The sequence below is a fragment of the Festucalex cinctus genome, chromosome 17 (assembly GCF_051991245.1).
Source record: "Festucalex cinctus isolate MCC-2025b chromosome 17, RoL_Fcin_1.0, whole genome shotgun sequence".
Lineage (NCBI taxonomy): Eukaryota > Metazoa > Chordata > Actinopteri > Syngnathiformes > Syngnathidae > Festucalex > Festucalex cinctus.
Genome location: NC_135427.1, coordinates 13,085,109 through 13,100,951, shown reverse-complemented (window position 1 = coordinate 13,100,951; position 15,843 = coordinate 13,085,109). Strand labels below are relative to the sequence as shown.

Here is a 15,843-nt window from a genome sequence, read left to right as displayed (position 1 = left end):
GAAGGGGGAGGGGGGGGGGGGGGGGAGACAGGTTGTCTGTGTGGTCACTTCCCACTTCCTGTTTACAGCGGTGACAAGTGTCTGTTTGGCTCCAGGTGTGTGAGTTGACCCACTTTCTTTGGACCACAGAAGAAGAAGGGGAACGCAGCCTGCAACGCTCATCTTTCCCACTGGCCACAAACGCACCGTGAGAGCTGGCGATAACCCCCCACTCCTTCCCGCCCCTCGCGTTACTACGGTAACTGTCGCCAACCATCGATTCACCTCTATGTTCACCTCTATGTTCTGTCACCTCCTCCAAATGTTTGGATTCATTTTTTTCCCCAAGAATGGGGAGGGAATTTTGTGTGGCTTCGGACGTTTTTTGTTGTTGTTTTTTTCGTTTTTTTTTTCACATTTTGAATACACATGCTGTCCACACCGTTTTGTTGTAGTTTTAAAAACGGACAAGATATGTTAATTGGATCAGTTTGTTTGGTAAATGAAGCCAAAGAAAAAAAATAAGACACTGTAAAATGATCAGATGGGCCAATTAAAAATTATGATTTTCATGTACCATCAAATAAATAAACATCTCTGTATTAATAAATTAAGTCTATTTATTTTAAGAACAAAAATGTTTTTTTTTTAGAATGTAGTCCTATTTTTTTTCGAGAATAAAGTCATCTTTAGTACTATTTTTAAAATTCACTTGCTGAATTATGACTTTAATTCTCTTGCTGACTTTAATATCGTAACAGTATGAATTGATTTTAGGGGGCACATGTTTAATTGGCATTACGCTTAATAGGGGTCTTTAAAGGGGTCCCTGGACCTCAAAAGTTTAAGAAATTCTTGTGTTGACTGTTGATGACCAGTCACAGCTGCTTGGCGTCCTGAAATGCTGAAAGTCAAAGCATAAAACAAAGTTCCTGCCTCCTTTTTTGGGGGGGCATTTGAGCATTTATACCATATCCTTGATATCCATCTTAAGATTCATGTACTAGTACACACTTTGCTATCTCTAGTATGACAATTCAGATTTATGAACTGGATTGAGCGGTGAGTAAGTAACACCCGTCCACCAAAAAAAAAAAAAAAAAAAAAGTTGTATTGCCAAAAGATGCCTCATGATGGCACTCAATTCATTTTAACATACCACAAGATGGCGCCAAACTGCTTTGCTGCCATCTTGTGGCATCATTAGGCAATTACAAACTTTTTTTCGATGGCCTTCAATTAATCGCGATTCTAGTGCGCCGAATCGTAACCTTACTGGTGAGGACAAAAAGTGTACTAGGAAGGATATCAAACGAGGCGGGGCTAAGACCTGCAGCTCAGTGTGTGTAATAACCGAAGTAATCGGCGTCTTTGTCGCACAGCTGTGCCCCGCGATTGGGCGGCGGCGAGTTCTCAGTGCTGGACGTGTAGGGCGACACCCGCCTCTTCTTGACGTCGCCCTCAAACGGGGCCGAGTCCGCCGAGCCGGGCGACTTGACCGAGGGCGGCTCCAGCCAGTGCTGCTCGTCTTTGCCCTTGTCGGCCAGGGGGAGGGGCTCCGGCGGGGCGGGGTGCAGGGGGGCGGCGTGCGCTCTGGCGTTACCGGGCGACGACGGCGACGAGGACAGCGGGCGGAACCAAGCCAGGCTAGGGGCCGGCTTGCTGGCCAGATACTGGGGCGGGGCCCGGGCGGGGGACCATCCCGCCGTGGTGGACACGCCGCCGGAGGTGAAAGGGTGCTCGGGGTAGTAGCTGAGGGCTGGGTGCGGGGGGGTCTGCAGGGGGAAGGGCTTGTAGAGGGCGTTGCCGGAGAAGTCGCTGTCAAAGGACGACGCGAAGTCCAGACGGTTCGGGGCCACGGCCTGCTGCGACGGCAGGTACCAGTGGGGCCCCGGGCTGGAGGAAGGGTCCTTGTGCTGCTGGCCGCCCACCGCCGCTTCCCGGCCGTAGAAGCGGCTCTGGGGCAGGGGGCTGATATAGGACTCCGACAGGTAGGCCGGAGTGTAGCAGCCCCCAGGCAGGAGTGGCTGGTTCTCCGTGGGGGAGGGGGTGAGGCGCTCGGGGTCGGGCGGTGCGTACAAACTAGACGGGCGACAAAGGGGAGGAGGGAGAAAAGTTACTTCCTGCCCATAAACCTCAAACATCTATCAAGTTTCTCCACAAAGGAAACTATGGTGCAGTGTGTGTATGTGTTTATACATATATACATACAGGACTGTCTCACAAAATTAGAATAATGTGATAAAGTCCATTATTTTCTCTAATGCAATTAAAAAAAAAAAAAAAAAAAAAAAATGCCATACATTCTGGGTTCATAACAAAACAACTGCAATATTGCAAGCTTTTTATTATTTTAATATTGTTGATTATGGCTTCTAGCTTAAAACTCAAATAGCCTATCTCAATATATTAGAATATTTCCTCAGACCAAGTATAAAAAAAATGCCATAATCAGCAATATTAAAACAATAAAAGGCTTGCAATATTTCAGTTAATTTGTAATGAATCCAGAATGTATGACATTTTTGCTCATTTAATTGCATTTCAGAAAATAATGGACTTTATCACATACATGCATGCATATATATATATATATATATATATATATATATATATATATATATATAGAAAATATTTATTATATCTAATATCTAAGCAATAATTAATTGTATCTACTAAGGGTGTCACGATTTCGATTTTTTATCGAAATCGATCGAAATTACGTCACGATTTCGAGCATCGAAATAGAAGAGAGGACACACGATTCGATGCCCCCCCCCCCCGCGCCCGCCGCCACCGCCGCCACCGCCACCTCCCAGGAAAGCAAATGAGACGCAGCCATTCAGCTACTAGCTAACGGCACTTGTTAGCTGACTTCTCCTGCAGTCATGATGGCAAGCGCGGACAGACACAGCAATGGTGCTTCAAGCCGCTCCCGCTTCTCTCGTCACCAGTTTGGAAACATTTTGCGTTCCCGGTGAGTTATGTCGACAACGTTCACGTTGTCGATAAAAAGACCACAGTTGCAAGATATGTTATGTGCGCGTACTGTACTCGGTCACGGTGTTACGCCCGGCTCGTCAAGGGGAAGGGAAGTAACACAATAACAGAAAATATAGAGTAGATAAACACGGGTCGACTTTAACATCGGAGTAGTTTTAATTGAAATTTCAGGCAGGGGTTTGACAAGGGAGTGAAAGTGGAAGGTGAACAAATAATAACCGCATTTGACAGAACTGACAGAACGGAGGAGAAACAACTAACCAATAGGGGTATAATACACGGATACACAATAGCGTCGCGCTGGCACAGTCGTCCAATCGGAGTGTCGCGCTGGCACAGTCGTCCAATCGGAGTGTCGCGCTGGCACAGTCCTCCAATCAGAGTGTCGCGCTGGCGCATTCAAACTGAAGTACCAAGCACCAGCCGACACAAACACACACATACATACTAGGGGAGCGGAGCCGGCGGCGGGCCCGAGCCGCCAGCCTATAACAACGGGAAACACGACAAACATGACGGGACATTTACGCAGGCATCACAAAGATTTAGATTTATCAAATTCAACTAGAAGTGGGAAAACAACGGTCCAACCAACTATTTCATCCTCATTTACAGTGAAACTTCCACACACTTCAGCTCGCGCGAAACGCCAGATCCATAGGTCTATTTATAGCAGCAGACCTGCAGCCTTGGAAAACGCTGGATTCAAACATTTAATTAGTGTACTTGAACCACGCTACAGTATGCCCAGCAACTGTAAATGTTGGGATATAGTTTGTTCAGGCTGTATTTGTTCCATGACTTTGGATACAATATATTTTTTGTTGTTGTTGCACATTGCACATTATTTTAAGAGGAACGCACAGCACACTGTTGTAACCAAAAACAGTCAATAGATGGCAGGCACCCACTGTGACTTTTTGTTTTTGTTTTTTTATTTTTTATTTTACACTTCAGTAAGAACAAGACGGTTAACTTTATATTGTAAATACATTCTTTGAATTTGATCATTCCTGCCTAATGTCAATTATCATATATTACATAAATTTACACAAAAATAATATGGAAATTGCATCACCTATATGTAGCCGATCTTTTGAAATAAGATTTACTGTACAATGAATAGAACCAATGATCATAGACTAGCCTTAGCCTACAGAAGCATATGCCTCTGTGTTATAAAGTGGGGGAGCGGAAAAAAAAAAAAAAAAAAAAAATCGAAAAAAAAATCGAATCGTGACCCCAAAATCGAAATTTAAATCGAATCGTGGAGTTGGCGAATCGTGACACCCCTAGTATCTACAGTAATCAGTCTTTGCGCTCATCTCTTAATTAATGACTATTCACAATATTTACTAATAAAAAATAAATAAAAAAAAGTTAAATATACTGTACTTAGTTTTGGTCAAATTTTATTACAACATATTTCCATTTAATACTATTTATATGTGTAAAAAAAAAATATTAACATAGATATATAAGAAACAAATAATTATTAAATTATTATTAAATAATTAAATAAAATTTAATTATTATTGTACTCAACACGAATTAATCTGTACTTCAGAAATTTACCCAAAAAAAATTCTTTTTTTGTTCTTTTATTTCAAATTTGCTGCATTGGACTGAAATTAAATCATGATATATTTGTCAGTCGTTGTAGTCACCTCGAACTTACTCTGTTATAAAACAACATTGTTACATTATCTGCAAATTTGCAATTTTTTTTTATGTGGTTCACGAAAAACACCACTGTTCTAAAAATGGACACTGTCACTGTAATTTAAAAAAAAAAAAAAAAAAAAAAGAATTTTCACATGACTGAACGTCTTCAATTCTTGGTCATGTTATCTTGTTTCCATCATGTGTTGTCTGTTTGACCGCAATGAAAACAAGAATCTTATCTCGTATTTCATCGTGTCCTTTTTTTTTTCTCTCTGTGCTTATCCTGTCAAAGCAGACACCAGTTGTTCGCTTTGTAGCACAAAACATACTTACTCGTATGTACATCCTTTTGAGTACAAATGCAATCCAGTAATCCATTTAAAAAGTCTACACACCCTTGTTTAAATGCTGTACTCACGTGTCGTAACTGTCCCGAAAACCTTTGGCAAAGGGGTTATGGTCTATTTTTAACTGCGTGATCTGTAAAACGGGGAGAAAATGAGAGAAATTGGTTTTCCAAATTTTCAGACGGTGAACATCATGCTGCTTCATCCGTCGGCCCGAAACGTTGACCCACGTCGGCGTTCTGGTAGGCGGTAACGGCGATGAACTGCGTCTCGGGAAAGACGAACGTTTGCGATTTGGACGCGGGGAAGGCGTCATCGCTGACGTCCTCCTTCACCTCCACCACGTGCAGACGCGGCTGGTACTTGTGCAGGGACTGCAGCACGATCATCTGAATTACAAAAAAAAATAAAATAAAAAATAAATTCATCCAATTTAAAAAATACATTATAATTAAATACAAAATAAAGTAATATATTGCAATCTAATTCATCCATTTTATATTTTGCTTATGTAAAATTACTAACTAGAAATAAAATTCTAATCAATCCATTTTTGATACCGCTTGCATTTATTTACATTTAAAAATTAAACTTAACATTTAGATTAAAACTAAATTCCGCCCATTTTCCTTCCTGCTTATAAATTAAACATGGAATTAGAAATAAATTAAAAAATCAATATCCATCTTCAATTTTACATTGTGCTTATAAAATTAAAATTACAATTAAAATCAATAGTTTGTCTGTCTCTTTTGAATTTAAAATGAGTCAATTTTAGATACCCTCCATCCATCCATTTTCTTGACCGCTTATTCCTCACAAGGGTCGCGGGGGCTGCTGGCGCCTATCTCAGCTGGCTCTGGGCAGTAGGCAGGGAACACCCTGAACTGGTTGCCAACCAATCGCAGGGCACACAGAGACGAACAACCATCCACACTCACACGCACACGCACACCTAGGGACAATTCGGAGCGCCCAATTAACCTGCCATGCATGTCTTTGGAATGTGGGAGGAGACCGGAGTACCCGGAGAAGACCCACGCGGGCACGGGGAGAACATGCAAACTCCACCCAGGAAAGTCCGAGCCTGGACTCGAACCGGAGACCTCAGAACTGGGAAGCGGACGTGCTAACCACTCGACTACCGTGCCGCCCATAAAAATATATAATTAAATAAAAATAAATTAAAATTTAAACTGAGCATTTCATCGATTTTACGTTGTGCTTATAAAATTAAAATTACAATTAAAATAAATAGTTTGCCCATCTCTTTTGAATTTAAAATGAATCAATTTTAGATACCTCTTATAAAATTACAACAATGGCAAATTACTTATAAATTGAAAATGTAATTTAATTAAAAATACATTTTAATTTAATTAATTTTACATTTTAAATAAAAATTCATCAAAATTTAAACTGAGCATTTCATCAATTTTACATTGTGTTTCGAATAAAATAAATTTTCCCTACCACTTTTTCTGGGAAAAAAAAAAAGCCTCCATTTTAGCTTAGGTTTAAAAATGTTTTTTTTGTTGTTTTTTTTTTAATTAAAATTTTAAAATTAAATTAAACAAATGTATTCTGCTTTAAAATGATGGCATTACTGTAATAGTAAAGATGAGGGATGAGCAAATATTTATATCAGGTATCGGATCGGGCCGATATCAGGTACTCGTGCCTGCCAACAATATTTAAGGCAAAGAAAAAAATAATAATAGTCCTCCACAGCAGTAGATGGCGCTATACTGTAGCAGTTTGACACAGCGAATCATCATGTTCCCAATTTTTTGTCATTATGTTAAATGAAATTTTTATATATGAGTCTAATATGTGAATATCTGATAAAATTAAAAACAAAACTAAAATAGAAAGTGCAAGCATGGGTTGTCGTACCTGTGCCACATTGTTACTTGCGCCCTTGTTGTTGGTGAGCTTGAGCTTACTGAAGGACACTTCCTGTCTCATCCAGTGGGCGCCTGTGTTGGGAGAATCGGGGTGCACGTACATTCTGTTTCCTGTCAACAATCACGACATGAATAAATGGTCTAAAACACGTCAGGCCGAACTTCCTGATGCCGATCCGCGAAGTGGCGATCGTACCTGGCATGTTGCCCTCCGCTTTGCCGCACTGCACCCACTTGCCGCCCTGGTAGCGCCAGTGGTGCTGGTCGGCCAGAACCACGTCCACGTACACGTTGTAGTGGGCCGACGGGTCCAGTGAGCTGATGTTGAAGCTTAGGAATGGGAACATCCTCCTGGCAAGACAAAATATGTGTTTTACATTACATATCTGTCCTTTTGCTCAACTTTGAGGTTCACCTGCTCTCTTTAGCTCCTCCCTTTCCCTCTTGTGACAGCCAGATTCATTCTCAGCCCACCTGGGCTTGATTGTCTTTCCCCTGTATACTACTTCACTTCCCAGTTTGCCGCAAATCTGGTTGCTTCCTCGTTTAAGTGTTCATTCGTGTCTTTGTGTTTTTTTTGGGATGTTCATTTGTTATTTTATTTACTTTGTTTTGGACTGGAATAGGTCTTTTGGTGTCCTGCTGCTGCTCCACTCAAGTAAGTCCAACAAAATGTTTGTCATTTATGTTTTTTAATTACAGAAAGCAAAGAAATTACTAAGAGTCATGAAACATTTCGAAGAGGAAGATAGTCCTCTCATTTATGTGGGCTAAGCTACTGGCTAACGTAGACAAGCTAACAGCTAGCTAGCAAAACTTGAATAATGTATTTGTTTGTTTATTTTAGCTCTTACTGAGTAAACCATCAGTTGGTGGGTTGGTGAAGGAGGATGTATTAGTATTGTTAAAGGTTAGCCTTATTTAATACGATGTGTTAAGCTAAGCTAACTATAATGGCAGCTTTGCATAAATAGAAATCAGGTGTGGAAAAACATTTGTGCTCAAGGTCTACATTTGAATTTCAAAACCAACACCTGGGCCTTCTCGTATTATGATTAAAATAATTAGACTTTATTTAAATTTATAAAATTCACTGTAATATTTAGGTTTTGTGTATATATATATATATATATATATATATATATATATATATATATATATATGTATGTGTGTATATATATATATATATATATATATATATGTATGTATATATATATGTATGTATGTAATCATAAAATTAATGATGTCTCCACTCTGTAAGTAGGTTTTTAAATTTTACTAACTTTTGGATTTTATTACGTACAATAAACAAACTTATTATTTAAGTAGAAATGAATCAATCAAATAAAAATAGATACACTTTAATTAACCAATTTTAGGGCAATATAATGCATTAGGCCATACTAAGTCCACCTCAGGGAGTATAAAGCCTCAACATTTACGGTGCTCGCTTTGTGATGTTTGTAAATATATCTCACTTAACAATATAATGTGGCTATCTAAACATCATTCTTTGTGACCACTGCCCTCTGTACACGAAGTTAAAGTATTTGCTCATGTAAGTCTCAATCAGACTGTTAGCATTTGAATCCTAAATGGTTATCGCTTAAAATACTCGACAAGCGATGCGAGTTGTGTACGTGTGACTCTCCCGCATGTTGACAGGGCTGCGTAGCTAAATGTGAAACGTGCTTATGCAAATGAATCTAATTGTTCCCTCGGGCGCTTTGGCGGCGTCAAAACAAGTGAGGTGTGTAAAGGCGGGAAAGCGTTTGTCGCGGGTCGCCGAGGCACCTGAGGGGCGGCCATTTTAGAGTCTTGTCATTTTAATGTTTCTTTGTCGCTACATAACTGATTACATCGGAGTTGAGACTGTGCCTTTAAGTAGCGTGCCAGGTCAGCCATTTTGTTTCCATTCAGCAATACAAATACAGTAAACCCAACATCTCGGGTTCTAAGTTTGTGGTCCCACCCTTTATTGGATTTTTTAGGGGTACCATTTATGTAATTTTGTTCTTCCTCCCTTTTAGTTTGGGTGTAATACCATGATTGGCCACTAGATGGCGGCACACTGGCACTAAATTTGAAACAAAATGAGTGAAAACAGGAAGGATTTCAATTTCAGCCTAGTTTTTGCTGAAGAATTTTGGACGTTTCAGTCTTCTCCCATCCTGCTTTTTAAGCCTACAGAAAGAGACATCTGTAGGTTCATTTTGTAATGTACATATTTAGGCATGATTTCCATCCTGCTTTTTACGCCTACAGAAAGAGAAATCTGTAGGTTCATTTTAAAAAGTACATATTTAGGCATGATTTTTTTTATGTGTAGTGTGCGATGATAGGTTTGTCACTAGTAAAAATTAAGTGCCATAAATGCGTCTATATCACTGACTCGTTTCACAAATGAAACTGTGATCTCCATTTGAGCATCTTGGAAGGTCATCCACTGGGAATAAAATCTGTGAATCTTTCGCTGAACCGATGCTTGACGTTAACGCCAAGCGGCGCTTCGTCCGTCAACGCGGGTGCTCGTAAGTCTTTGGAAGTACGGCGAAGAGCTCGGGGGAAACGCGGCGGAAGTACATGGCTGACATTTAGGAACAAATCCGGCTGGTACGGCAGAGGGCGGAATGTACGGGAGAGGAAATGGACGTCGGGCGGGAGGGGAGAGAGGACTCTTCCGCGCCGGCGCACCCGCTGATGCGTGTGGACAGGAGCTCAGGTCGGCTTCTTGTCACCTCTTGCGCTCGCCTGATCGTCTGTGACCGCGACGTGCCAGTCGGCAGCTGCCGCCACCCGCTAACACGGAGCTCTATATATGGTACACAGACCCCTTAAAAGTGAGACCTCTTTTCAAGGACCCTCTCGTAGCCGGCCCTGGATTGGGCTAGCAAATGAATAGAGGAATTTCGCATATAATTAATTATATCTGTACGGGAAAAAAAAAAGATAAACATACAAAAAATATTGAATAAATTACAATAAACAGCCAGTTTTCCATGAAAATGATTGGCTCCACCCCAAATAAATATATACTTAAAAAAAATCTGTAATTTAAAAACAAAAAACAAAAAACTGGGTAAATCCAAAAACAGGTGCTGCACCATTTCTATGCTGGTGTCCATTGTACAGTGTTAACTCGATTTACTTTTTAAATTTGTTAATTGACCAAGCTCATAACTCAATTTACTTGTATGTCAAATTCTGCCCATTGAAATGTCAATAATCCGGTACAGTCGCTAAAAAATACCTAATTTTATTATGTTTTATAATGAGTTTGCTTTCCCGCTATTTTACAGATATTTTATTATAATTTTTTGTTTACAGTATTCAAACTCAGTTTTGCCCACAGTTTAAGCATATTTTCATTGCCGGCCACAAGATGGCAGCACCCTTTGGTGTTACTGTGTAAATTTGAAAGAATAAAAGTGAAAACAGGAAGTAGACCTATTTCAAGATCAGTCAAGTTTTTACCCTTGATATTCATTTTTAAATTCTCCGTAATCCTGCTTTTTATGCCTACAGAAAGTGACGGCTGTAGATTTATAATTTGGATCTTTTTGGCATAATTATTCATATTGTAGATGATAAGTTGTGAGTTTGTAAAAAACGGGATTTGTTGACTGTAAACACAGAGGAATTAGTACACTGACACACTTTGACATTTTTGTGTTTGAGTTTCTGACACGTAAGTGTTGTCATTTTGCATTTGCCGCCAAAGCCCTGTCTAATAAGAAGAAGTAGTGCTTTGGCACCATCTTGTGGCATCTTGTTGTCAAAGAACTATAAGTGAGGAGAGGCGCTTCCTTGTTGAGTACAAAAGTAGTGCTTTGGTATCATGTTGTGGCGTCCTGATGCCTTGGAACTATGTTGACATGAGGGGAAGAGCGACCCTGTCTAGTACAAAAGGAGTGCTTTGGTGCCACCATATGAGCGCTTTTAATGCTAGTGAGGTGAATAATCATTTTTTAGTATTTATGCGTCCCAGTCCCAATATGTTAATTTGTAGAATTTTGAAATGATTCAGCATATACTGCTGCTGTTATTTTTTTTTGGCATCATATTGTGAAAATAATGCTTGTGGTTTGGGTTGTCAATATGGTTGAGTGCGAGTCTTGTCTTGAAAAAGCGTTTGTTTTGCTGTCCGACGAGGCGCTCGCTCGCTCGCTCGACGTTTCTGCGAAGACGAAGCGTGAACAGGAAGTGACTGTCACAGCCTGACATGGTCGCACTTCTGCTTTTTTTTTTTCGGGAGGGGGACAAGAAGAAGAAGAAGAAGAAGATAGACTTCCTAATATTCAAATGAAATATTTTCATGATGACTGACATTTTGATTATCATCAGCGAGGACTTAAAATAGAAGAGGCGCCCACTTCAGTTTCCCCACTTTGAGTGTGAAACTCCTGTGGGAAGACACCTAAAATTGAAAACAATCTTACTTTTTTTTTTTTTTTTTTTCATATTTCAGAGCTTGATCTTGAACTTTTCTCCAAAGGGGATCAAACTTACAGTATTTTCATCATGGGCCACATCGTAGTATTGGTTTCCCCAAGCGGGGGAAAAAAAAATCATAGGAATATATAATCACCTTGTTACTTTATTTAAAAAAATAATAATAATAAAAAAAAAAATCATTGACAAATTTAAAAGACCAAAATAACATTTTTATTTTCAGCAAATAAATGTTTTCAATGACAATATTTGTGTTTTGGAATAAGGTGGGACTTACGTAAAAAAAAAAAAAAAAAAATCATTTTATTCAATTTATTTGTTGTCAACAGCAAAAAAATATTTTTTTTTCACAGTGGGCTAACTCAATTTTTACTCATTTTTAAGTTGAATGCACAAATGAACAAGATGAATGCTGGTCCAAATCGAGGTTCAGTTCCATTTTCAGCATATTGGCGCCATTGTTTTTTTTAATTTTTTTTATTGGATTTGGCACCAAGATGGCCGTGCCAATGAAACCTGGCCTTACCTCCCTCAAAAAAACAAAACAAAACAAAAAAAACATCCAAGAGCCACGTTCGTAGATTAAAAGAAAACTCAAAGTAAGTTGTGCATCTGCATGAAATATTGATTGATTTGATAGATTCTGACCACTGTTGTAGTTTTTAAAAATATTGAATGCAATATTTATTTATTTATTTTTTTGCCAATCTAGTCATACTGATCAGGATCCAGCCAATGAAACTGAAGATGATTACAATATCTCTGAATATTGAGTAAGATAAAAAATACATGATGGTACATGATGTCATGTGATGTATTACAATGTGCAACGATATCACATTGTACACTTTGTTTATGTATTTGCTTTTGCGTTGTTTTGTTTTTCTATGTTGTCTGCTATATTGCAAATCTGTTCTCAGTTGCCGTCTCAGGATAAATAAAGATTTAATACATAAATTATTATTTATTGGCAATTTCTATGAAAACTAAAACTAGCATCTCGCAGATGTAATCATTCAATCCACCAGATTTGATTGCAGCCATAAAACGCGAAATTTCTGCAAAATGGAGTTAGCACAATCTTGTGATCAATGACTCAAATGTTATTTAATTGATGTCGTCATTGACACTGTTGGGCGGATGCATGTGTCAAAATTTGGCTAACTTCATATTTTTTTTCCCCCGTAAATTGATATTAATCATAGCTCCAGACTGCCCAAAAATGATGACATTTTGTAACTAGAATTTGAGACGGTACAAGTCAATTTTCCATCTCGATCAGAAAAATAAAAAAATGTAACGACTATTATTGAATATTTTTTGTTGCCAATGTTTATCAGTAATGTGAAAATGAGTGGAGGGAATATTTACTGACTTAGAGTGTGCAACCCTAAAATTTCAGGTCATGCTATTAAAAAAAAAAAAAAAATGTCAAATTGCTTTGACCTTTAACCTTTTTGACCAATCCGTAGTTTTGGAAATTGCTTGCTCTGTTTGAGATGCAAGTGTCAAAATTTTTTTTTTGTTGGTTCCTGAAAATTGAGGCTCTTGGAGATATGGAAATTTTACTTAATGCCAGCAATATAATACATAAATAAAAAAAAATATTGCAACATCAATTGGAATTTAATTAGCACTTGTAAGAATTGAAAACAATTTGAATTTTTTTGTTCACACTTTGTGAGAGCTTGAAGTCCTTCCTCGAAGATGTGACGGCATGCCGAAGTGCTCGACTGCCGGGGAAAGAACGTTCTGGTTCTTCTGCATCTTCGGACCCCTTCGCTCATGGTGGACTGGCAAATGATTTCTCTCTTTTATTTTTTTTTGGGACTTCTTCAAAATGTGCACTTGTGTCAAAGTCCGGTCGGCGAGGAGCCGGCAAGCCTCAAAAGCAGCTTCAAAGGTGCTTCACCTTGTGAAGGGCTGCATGTGAACTTTCGCTCTCTGGAGGTTTTTGTGCAGGACTTCACTCCTCCACATGTTTGAATCACAAGCCGACTTATTCGCATATGACTAAAGATACAGTCAAAGGTTAAAAAAACAAAAAACAAAGACAATTTACCATTCTCGCAGGTGCCTTTGATATATTTTGTCATCTTTTTTTCCATCGTCACATTTTTCTGCTGAGAACATTTTGAAGCATTTTGAGGTTTGCGGCTTTCTTTTTTGTGTGTCATCGTATTTAATTTGTAGTCGTATGCGAGGAGGTGGAAAACAATCATTGGCTTCTTCTTCGACATTTCAGAGTTAATATTAAATGAGGCCTTGAGAAATATGAAGAACTCCACAAAAGCAAAGGTGTTTGCATTGCGAGAATTCAATTTGAAACTGACGTGAAAAAAATAGAAATGAAATATTGCCAGCCTCAAAAATCATGTTTTTTCAATGAATGAACTTAAATGATTAATTTAACATGACTGTGCACAATTATTATATTAAAATGAGACTTAAATTAAATTTGTAATTAAAGTTGCAATCTTCAAACACAAAATTATTAAGACAAATCTTTCTTGTCTAAATATCATCATCATAATTATTGCGACATAATTTTAAACACCGACATAACATTTGAATCACCTTTACAACTTGATTATGAAGAATATCAAATATTTCTACGGCAACTTTTGAACTGGAAGCTTCTAGCATGTCACAAAATCATCATATGAATTATAATTATCATTTTCATAAACACAGAATCAACTTAATTTAGTCACTTAAAGTTTTATTTTCTTCGTGTATTTTAACAATGTGAAGCACTATAACCACAAATGTCGAAATATCATATTAAATTGAGTATTTATCATTTTAAGCATTGCAACAACTTATTTTAGTTACTCTTGTCTTAAATATTGTGATTATGATCAAACATTTCTGTCAACCAAGAATTTATGCCTCAACATCAATAATTATAATAACTAGCATTTAAATATAAAATAAATATACTTTACATGCTTATTATTTCAATAAAGCAACTTATTTTAGTCGCTTTTGTGCATGAATGTCAAATATTTGTGTGTGCCTCAATATTATTCATAACAGCTTACACGCCTTGAATATTACAATTAGATGATTTCATATTTTTGCACCTGCTCATGACAATTTTGAACAAGGAAGCTTCATTCAATGCCTCAATATCAAATTTATGATATTTATTACGCTTTTATGTCTTTATTTATCTTTTAAAAACTTTTACATCTGACTGATGACAGGAGATGCACAGAACTTAACAACTTTAAAACGTGTTCATGAAGCTTTGGAATTGCCTCACCTGCCGTGCTTGGTGATGATCATCTCAGTGTGGAACTTGTGGAACTTTGCCCACAGCGGGTAGTTGTTGAGCAGCGCCTGCGTCTTCCCGCACAGCTGCAAGCCGGGCAGCGGGTAGAGGGCGGCCCGCTGGTAGCCCGCCACCGCCACCGCCGCCGCCGCCGCCATCGCCCCGAAGCCGTCCGGCGAGGGCGGCGGGTACGCGTCCTTACCCACCGCCGGGAAGCCGTCCCCGCCGTTATAGCCCGGCCGGGCGGCGCCCCTTTGCGGCGAGTCGGCGCCGGCGTACGCGCAGCCGCCGAGCGTCTGCGCGTAAAAGCGAGGCGGCTGCGCTGCGCCGAAGCCGCCGAGCGCCTGCTCCGAGTGGTACTGCAACGCCAGGGCGTCCTGGCCGCCCGCGAGGGAGTCCGAGTAGTAGAAACGCGCGTCCGGGATGCCCATCTTGAGCTCGGCCGGGTCCTTGGCAGCCCCGCCGCCGCGGTGCGGGTGTCCGTTGACCTCGGGGGTCTTTGGCAGGCTGTGCGCCTCGGCGGCGCCGGTCAACATGCTGAGGTAGAGGTTGCCACCCGTGCCGCCCATTTGCAGCCCCCACAAAAGTCATAAGTCTCGCGTCCGCATCCGAACACGGGATGGAGCGCTTGGTCCCGACGGGATGATCCTCCGAACGCTCACTGGATGGCTTGTTTTGACTGACTTACTGACTGACTGGCTGCACTCTCTCATGCAAACTCAAGTGTGTGATGTGTACATTTATTGCGGGGGGGTGTCCCCCGTGTGCTGCACGTGCACGCGCGTCACACGAGGTCAATTGTGTCAGTCCCATAAAAACCGAACCATCACGATACTCTTTCTCGATAATATTATAAAATAGTTGTTTTACATGTTAGCCACTTTCTTCCACATTTGATTCAAACTGTTCCAACTTAAAACGCTTCAGCTCATTCAGAGCACAAACAAAACTACCAATATTTCCATATTTACATCATGAAATTCTCAAATTAAGACTTATTAGATAATGTGACATGAAAAAAAAAGTTTATTTTTTATTTTTTATGGCCATTTAATTAAAATTATTTCTACTTGGGGCTGACTTCACTTTTGCAAGCACCTTATTCAATTTGCATGCAGCATAACGGCTAGATGCTGCTTCACCATGTTTGCTTTGAAACCTAGCCTCACAGCCTGGTTTATATTCCTGGTTTCTATTCTCCTTTTGCAATTCT

General features: G+C 39.5%; 2 protein-coding genes across 2 annotated transcripts in view; one reads left to right on the top strand and one right to left on the bottom strand.

The window, feature by feature from the left end:
- Nucleotides 1–9: 9 nt before the first annotated feature.
- On the bottom strand, nt 10–15,326 carry tbx21 (T-box transcription factor 21). Its single transcript, XM_077502329.1, has 6 exons — nt 14,622–15,326; nt 7,098–7,252; nt 6,891–7,012; nt 5,225–5,383; nt 5,066–5,127; nt 10–2,061 (listed from the first exon to the last, which is right to left on the bottom strand). Exons 1-6 carry the CDS (start codon nt 15,197–15,199, stop codon nt 1,317–1,319), a joined length of 1,821 nt encoding a protein of 606 aa, XP_077358455.1. The 5' UTR covers nt 15,200–15,326; the 3' UTR covers nt 10–1,316.
- Nucleotides 7,382–15,843, top strand: part of pdk2a (pyruvate dehydrogenase kinase 2a) — an 86,827-nt gene continuing 78,365 nt past the window's right edge. The window contains exon 1 of the mRNA XM_077502331.1: nt 7,382–7,559. The gene's annotated coding sequence lies outside the window, so the exon portion shown is untranslated. The remainder of the gene's footprint in view (nt 7,560–15,843) is intronic.

What these genes read in the sequence shown, in the direction of transcription:
- tbx21 (XM_077502329.1), bottom strand. Translation starts at nt 15,199, where the DNA reads ATGGGCGGCACGGGTGGCAACCTCTACCTCAGCATGTTGACCGGCGCC. An exon ending in AGCGGAGGGCAACATGCCAG is followed by an intron (nt 7,013 to 7,097) that starts GTACGATCGCCA and finishes GATTGTTGACAG; the next exon opens with GAAACAGAATGTACGTGCAC. An exon ending in TTTCGGGACAGTTACGACAC is followed by an intron (nt 2,062 to 5,065) that starts GTGAGTACAGCA and finishes TCGCCCGTCTAG; the next exon opens with TTTGTACGCACCGCCCGACC.